At 42.0% G+C, this 7,913-nt stretch overlaps 1 protein-coding gene across 1 annotated transcript; it reads right to left on the bottom strand.

Moving 5' to 3' along the window:
• Positions 1-1,239: 1,239 nt before the first annotated feature.
• LOC104595745 (zinc finger protein GAI-ASSOCIATED FACTOR 1-like) lies at positions 1,240-4,401 on the bottom strand. The gene is made up of 4 exons (XM_019197514.2): positions 3,534-4,401; positions 3,050-3,446; positions 2,722-2,915; positions 1,240-2,140 (listed from the first exon to the last, which is right to left on the bottom strand). The coding sequence occupies exons 1-4, from the start codon at positions 3,670-3,672 to the stop codon at positions 1,326-1,328; spliced, it is 1,545 nt and encodes a 514-aa protein (XP_019053059.1). The 5' UTR covers positions 3,673-4,401; the 3' UTR covers positions 1,240-1,325.
• Between the last annotated feature and the right edge of the window lie 3,512 nt (positions 4,402-7,913).

The following is a 7,913-nucleotide window of genomic DNA, read 5'->3' as shown; positions in this document are numbered from 1 at the left end:
AAATAATAATATTTTAATATTTTTCCCTACTTTGGAAAAAGAGACATACTTTCAAGAAGACGTTCAAAAGTATGTCTTTTCTCTGGCCGCCCATCCTTCAATAATGGAACCCAACTTTTTTGTTTCTTTTGCTTGATCTTTCAGGAATGTGATCCGTATTTCATATTGCGTGCTAGGTGCTACCAAAGGAGAAAACCTCGTTTTATCAAGCAGAAAGTTGGCGGAGGTTGCACTTCTCAATTGCGGTTCCAAAGTCTATCGAACACAGTCCACAGAGACACGTTACTACTCTCACGATCAGGGGCCTTGTCCCAAAGTAACTAGCCTGGTGTCTGTTTTTCAAGACAACTCATAAATATCTTTCTCCCGCTGTTGCCGCCAGCAAGGCACAAGACAACCACAAATCGACCTATCCCATTCCCATGCTTTTGATGTATTATTATTAGTGTTGAAATTTGAGATTTTGAGGCTCACCCACATGTTAAAAAGTATTATTTTACATTGCATACGGCGACATTTCTGATTCGTCGTGTGGATGTGGTCAATCCATCTGGTCCCTCCAACCCACCTTACAGATTCATGCACAACAACGAAATCTACAACTTCTATCTTGCCCTGGCCCATCTCAATACTCTGAAGAATACAACCAACTTTTGAAAACCAGCCGGCAAAATAAACCAAAAGACAACACGAGTAGTTAGTTTGATTCCACAAGGGTCCTTCCCTACCGTCAGATTAGAATTTCATGACCCCACCAAGACGATAACCGTGAACCCGAAACGTCACCCGGATCCAAAGCTCATTCGTTGGACTCTCGCGAGAACTCTACCCACCTTTACCCACAACATACTACCCCCGTCCCCGTGAATTGGCCGCGATAAACGTGGGCAAGAGATCCGGACTGATGTTTAATTGTTGGTACTTGGTATGAAAGGAAATGGGCAAAGAGCAACTGGGTAAGTAAGCGCTTGATTAATGCAGTCCAAGGGATAGTATCAGTTCTGAAACAAAAATCTCAGGCGCTTGAACTCGGACAAATTCTCGAGGCCGAAAAGCTATCATCGTCGCCATCCAATACATAGCCGTCTAGCAAGTAGCCGAGTGGCAGCTGGCAGGCAACCCCTGTACACCTCCCCCACTCAACTTTTTTAAATTAAACTTGATGATTCAAGGAATAAACAAAAATTTTTGGATTAAAAAATCATTCCCATCTCTTCTCCTCTCGATTGACGGGGAAACTACAGAGAAACAAATCATATATATATATAAAAAAGGAGTCCTTACAGTCTTTCAGCTGCACAAATTTTACACTGAGAACGAAGCTTCTATAACAATGCCGGCGGGCTGTTAGGCTTCCTCTCAGAAGCTTCTTCCCACGTCCTCCCAGGCGAACTCCCACCACCTCCGAACGATGCGGCAGCAGCTGTCACATCCAGCCCACCTCCAATCGACGTAATCAGAGCCGAGAGCCCACCCGTTGGAGCACCACCACTGCCCATCCCCAGCCCAAGAAGATCCAGTGTAGTCGGCCTCGGCCCGAACAAAGATGATTGGCCCATCATCAATTCTGTCAGTCCAGTGGCAGTACCCCCTTCGCAAGGAAGCCCAAGCCCAAGCCCAGCTGCCAACGGTGCGGGCTCTGCCTCCATACGCCGACTCCATTGCAAGCTCTCTTGCTGTTCCGAAGGCGACGAGGACGTCATAGTCAGACCCAACCCTCGCAGTAGTGATGCATTCGTGCCAGCAGCACCCATCTGCGCTGCTTTCTGAAGCAGCGCGGTGGCAGACATTGCCGGCTGCGGAAGGGGAGCAAATTGCCGACGCTCTGCCCCAACTGGAGCAAAGAGCGAGGTGGATGAGAGACAAAGCGATGTTGGTTCCGCGGCAGAACCAGCAGAGAGAGTTGTCGGACGCTCCGAGCGTGCCATGGCACAAATCAAATCTGAGAAGGAAGAAGTCTGTGGCTGCAAGCTTCCTGCAGCAGCCGAGGAAGCGAATAGGCTTGCAAATACATTGCTGCTGTTGTTGCTGCTGCCGCAGCCATTGCTGCTAGAGTTGCTGCTGCTGCTTCCGTCTAAGCAGGTGGCTGATGGGGCATGATTTAAAATAATGCTGGGATTTTCCTGCACCTCCGGCAACTCTGAAACACGAAACGAAAAAGAAAAGAAAAGAAACTGAGTTGCCGCTTATCCTAGAGGAAGGAAGAAAGGGAGATAGAAGAAAGCAAGCTTTTCTTTCACTTCTTTTCCTTTATTTTTTAAGAAAAAGGGTCGAACGAAAAGGAGAGCCAATCATAGCCTCCTTTCTTTCAATCCCCATCCCTTCTGTGTTCCGATCTTTGGAATTTCTTTATCGATTGCAAAGATTGAATCACCCGTCCGGAACTCGAAATCCTCCGGAAAGTTTTATCAGAACTTTACCTGTTTACCAGAAAGCCCCTCCTCTCCCTTCTCTCTCTATATCTATTCAACCGGTAATGTGTTCGTTCTGATGATCTAATCTTCTTCTTTTTTTCGGGTTAATTGTTCCAATCTAATCTCCAGATCTCCGGAAGAAAACAAAACCAATACAAGACAAAATATGCAAAAATCCAAAAACCAGACTCAAGAGGCAAGAGAGGGGATTTTTTTATCTTTTTTATATTTTTAAACAAACAAAACCAGATCCGACAAAAAACAAACGAGAAAATGTTATAAAACTTCCTTCTATTGACCCTTTCACCTGGATTTTGAATTGGCAAACCCGCAGAAATCACAGGAGCAGACGATGCAGGAGGAGGAGACGACGTAGCAGCAGTAGCAACCATCTGAAGCTTCGGATCTTCTTCAGAATTCGAATTAGCAACCGTCTGAGCTCTGGCGCTCTCCTCCGCCAACGCATCGCAGAAAGCCCTATGAGTGATGAAGCTATCCCTCCTTCAGGAACGAAGAAACAAACAAACACCAGCACCAAAGTAACAAACATCAGCACCATAGCCAAAGCCCTAACTTCGAAACAATAACACGAGAGAAGAAATGATCAACTTAAGAGAAGATAAAATTAAATAAACCTAGAGAAGAGGGTTCCGCAATCGCATCTGTACTCTCTGGTTCCGCATGTCTTCGAATGAGCCTTCCAATCCGACTGGACGGCGTATTTCTTCGAACACTTATCGCATTTCCATTTCTTCTCGCCATGCTTCCTGCAGAAATGCTTCTTTATTCCAGTAAGATCGCCCAAAGCTCTTGATGGATCGTGATGAACACACGAGGGCTCAGGGCAGACATAGACTCGCTTACGAACTTCTTTGCTCGACCGCTGCCGGAGCTTCCAAGGAAGATTGTGACCACGGCGGTGAAGTTGCAGGTTCTGATCGCGTTGGAATCCCTTGTTGCAGATCTCGCACACGAATCTGTTCGTCGCCATTAGGGTTTTAGGAGATAACGCGATAACCTCCGCGTCTGGATCTGCAACCCAAGATTTAAAACAAAATTAAATAAAATGGAGAAATAAGACAAAAGATATATATTTTTTGTGCTTATCTTTAACTTTACCTGGCATTCCAGGGAGATTGCGCTTTTTCTTTGTCGTCGTCGACGGTGGAGCTGTTTGGTTACCAGAAGACGACGCACTAGCTTCTCCTGAAGCTGTAGAAACAGTGACCGCGGACGTATTCTCCAACTCGGCAGGCATATTTCCCAAAATTCTATGATTCTATGGGTAACCAAGCTATGGCGGAATCCGAAATTCCGAGATTTTATTTTATTTTTTCAAGTGGAAGAATCCAAAGGAGGCTTCAATATATAGCCTGCTGCCTGCCCACTGCCCACCTAGGGTTTCTTCACAGCTCTTACCTACCAGTCACAAGCTCTGCTTTATCCAACTAACAGTTCCGACGTATCTCCGGCAACTAATCAGAAATAAACAATAGTTCCTAAGACCATTCATATCGCACTTGAACTGAAAACAACGCCGGAAAGACAAAGCAGCAGCTAAATCAAACTTAAACCCCAAACAACCAACACCCGGAACTAAAGAACCACTTATCTCCGGCAGCAATACCCTCTGATCCAGCGAAGCTGTCGGAATCCTGACTCAGCTGTAGAAAGCATCGCCTGAAAAGAAGAAATAGCCAAACAAAAAAATAAAATAGCTGTCAAAGATTCTCAAGCTTCCGACATTTCACACGGCCGAAATCTAGGCATCCTACTACACCATCAAACAAACCGAAACGTTTCGACTAATAATCCGATATTTCAGCGATTCCGCGTCTACGTAACGATGAAAATTGGGCTGGGTCGGTGAGCCACTGCCGGACTGAGAAAAAAGCCGGTCTCATTAGTCGGCTTTAAAAAAGGATTTCGGATAGAAAGAGAGCTCTCTCTCCTCTCTCTCTCTCTCTCTCTCTCTCTCTCTCTCTCTTCTTTTGAAAGAGACCAAAAAAATAAAGCGGCGGCAGTTAACTGTGGTTAAGATTGAACCGTGGGTGTTAACCACGGTTAAATGAAACCCTACGCCCAAGTTTTCTTCCCCCAAGTGAGTGGGATTTATCCTTACCCCCCACGTGTCGCGCGAAGCAAGGGTTTGGACTTTCCGGCATCTTACGGAAGAGCTGGGACGACTACGTGGGGCCCTCCCCTACTGTTTGTCGTGTAGTGGTGGAATTAACAATCAAGAATTTCCTTGACTTCTGCCAAAAAAAAGTGAATTTATGTTCCTTATCTACTTCTTTACCGTCACATGCAAATTATTAAGCCAATGACCTGACTCAAATGACGATAATGCCACTGAACTGAAATTAAGGCAATTTCTTCCTCTTGACGGAAACATGTTGTAAAATTACGAAAATACTCTCCAAACATGGAAGCCGAATTTAGAACTTGGAACTTGGAAGGAAGCTGGTTTTCCATTTTCAAGCACGTTTTAGACATTCTAGTTTCTAAACGGACTGTGTCCGTCGGGTTGGGTAGTTGGGTTGGACCGAATTCAAGTACCGCCTAGACAGAAGTGGAAACTGGAAGGAGTTGTCTTCTTATTTCTAAAATAAATAATAAATCCAAAACAGAGAGAGAGGAAAAGGTAAAGGCGCTTTTGTCTTTTTACAGAACCTTACTGCACACCGATAAATGGACATCTACACAAAGGCGTTCATCTTTTTCAAAAGTTACAGTTACAGAAGCCAGACGTAAGGGAAAGGGTAATTCTGACCTTACTGTACACCAATAATGTTTTCTTTTCTCTCTCTCACCTGTTTGGGCACGGGATCTAATCTCAGCATTATTTTAATTTCTAAAGCATGGAAGCTGACGTGGCAACCCACGACATCACTCGCTTTTTTACGTGGCAACTTTCATTTCAGTCCAGAGAGTTAATCAGTACTGAGAAATTGACGACATCAAGCGATAATCATATGGGAGAGCGCTCACAACTCACATGACAAAACAAAAAGCCCTCTGGGAGGCTGGGACTGGGACCGCTGTATTTTATCAATTATCACTCACTGATGTTAGAAAGAAAATTTTAATTTGTCCAGAAATTCAGAGTTAATAATGAATCCATGTTAACAAATACGTTATATGTGGAAGCTAATTCAGATGGCAACTGCTTGTTGCAGAAAAAAGTGAAGCACCAAACACTTTATTATGGCCAGGCCGTGGTCCAATCATGTAGAAAAGATTTCCCAGAGATCAGATTCCTATAAAGGAAATGATCTTGGTAGGCTTGTTTTCTTGACATTACCAAAGCAGAGATCCCTTCTCAGATCTCCATGGCAACCCCCTTGCCTGGTGAAACATTTGATTTGGGGCTCTCAACGTTTCAGGCTTCTATGAGGATTGAGGGCCCGTTTGATTTAGAGAAATAGGGGTTCGAAATTGGGGTTTAGAATCAAAATCGGAATGATCAATTGTTTGGTTGAGTGGAATTGAAATTCTATTCTCATCTTTACTGGAATAATATTTTCCCATTTGATGGCATTCTCTCTCTTTCCTTTGGAATGAAGGCTAGGTTTTAGAATGCTTGGGCAGGGACAAGCATTTATTTATTTTTGAGAAATAAGTGTTTATTCTTAGAATAAATACTTATTTGGGAATCTCAAATTTGAGACTTATTTTTAAGTGTTATTTCCTTTCTGATGATCTTAACCCACCATATCATTTTAAAAATATCTATATTACCCCTATTTAAAATAATGTTTTTTACCAAATGATTATAAATATTTATTCTAATAAACACTTATTTTTCAAATAAGCATTCCTAAACTTTCAAAATCCCATTTCAGTTAATTCCTACTATCATTCATTTATGAACCAAACAAACTTATGAGAATAGACCATTTTGATTTTAATTCTAATGCTAATTTCAATTCAAATAATGAAGCAAACGGACCCTGAGCTCTGACCAGCAACTTGAAGGGTTGATGGTCCTTCAATTCAGGGGAAAAAAATCCCTACAGACAGGGACCGTGTAGGAAATCATTAATCATTCCCGTGTTTCCTACTTCTGTGTTATTGGAATGTGGGCATAAACATTTAATTAAAGTGAAATGGGGCTCAATGTAAATATAAATAAAACTTTTCCTGGGTGGTGATGATAAGTTTGAATAATAATAATAAAGAAAAAGGGGATGATAAATTAAGAAACAGAATACAACCAAAAAGCCGGCATATTTTTCCTACGCACACCATCATTACTTTCATTGACTTGAACCAATTTGTACTTATCTCTCTTTATATAAATCTACTTAACACGCCTTACCACTTAATTATTTTAGTTTTGTTTTCAGTTCTATTATCATGAGGGTACCTACCAGGTGGAACTTCTCTGCTATTGTTATTCTTTTCCCAGGACCAATCTATTAGCTCTCTTTCATCAAACTAATTCACAATTAATTTATTTTGGTCGATGCATGGTTTGCCACAAATCCCCTTTTGCAATATCTTTATTAGATTAGACCAAAAGCATTGATTTAATTAAATAATGTCAAGTTAGTCACACCCAGAAGCAAAGAGGTCAATACACAGAGAAAGAGACCCAAATAAAAAGGACTTAAGCACAAAACATAAAGAGGATTTTTTGTTAATGCAAGGGATCAGGGCTCTGTTAAACCCCTGTTTATCTTTCTGTCTTCTCACATCGAACAGGTTTGCATTGACAAAAGCAACTCATTGATTAATCAAATACATATGATGTGCCTTATCTCCACCTGATTGGTTAGAGAACTTTCTAAACTGAACTACCATACAAGTTGCTTTAGATCACACCACACATCTGGAATATCATGTGGGACCCACCTGTACTGACCGTTGGGAATCTACCCAAAATGGTGTAATGTTCCAGATGTGATTTAAGGTGCTTCTCTAAGAAAGCAAATTTGCATCACCAAATGATGCTCATAACTCATTCAACAAGGAAATATGCCTCTTAAATGAGTTTGCTTGGGGTTTTCTACTTTTCCCCATATATGAATGTTGTGGAAGGACTGAAACATCCACCAAGCTAGAGGAGCTGTGGATCGGTCAATTCTCAATCCTAGCTCCACTTCATGTCAGCTTTACACACCAGACACCACCTCCGCTTAATAATTCTTCCCAGTAGGATTGATTTGCAAATTACCATTTACCACCCAAAAGCTTTTGGGCCCCCAAGACCCCAATCATCTTGCCACTAAAAAGATTACTGATCCTTTGATACACTCTTCACTAAATGGACCAATTAAGAGAACTGCTCCCATTCTAACAAAGTGAAAAGAAAACTGTTTTTATATATACCAAAAATTTGGTTAGGGTGCAAATTTGGAGCCGGATTTGTACTTGCAATTATTTTAATTTATAAAATAAGTTCTCTTTGAATCTTGATGTGAGGTTAGCTAGGACCAGAGCCCATGAAACAAAAGTTACAACCCTTAGGCCCCAATCGTTAATGCACTAGAGGGG

Source organism: Nelumbo nucifera, chromosome 5 (assembly GCF_055504915.1).
Source record: "Nelumbo nucifera cultivar China Antique chromosome 5, China Antique-T2T, whole genome shotgun sequence".
Classification (NCBI taxonomy): domain Eukaryota; kingdom Viridiplantae; phylum Streptophyta; class Magnoliopsida; order Proteales; family Nelumbonaceae; genus Nelumbo; species Nelumbo nucifera.
Note: the sequence above shows the minus strand (reverse complement) of the source record. Positions and strands in the feature narration are given on the sequence as shown.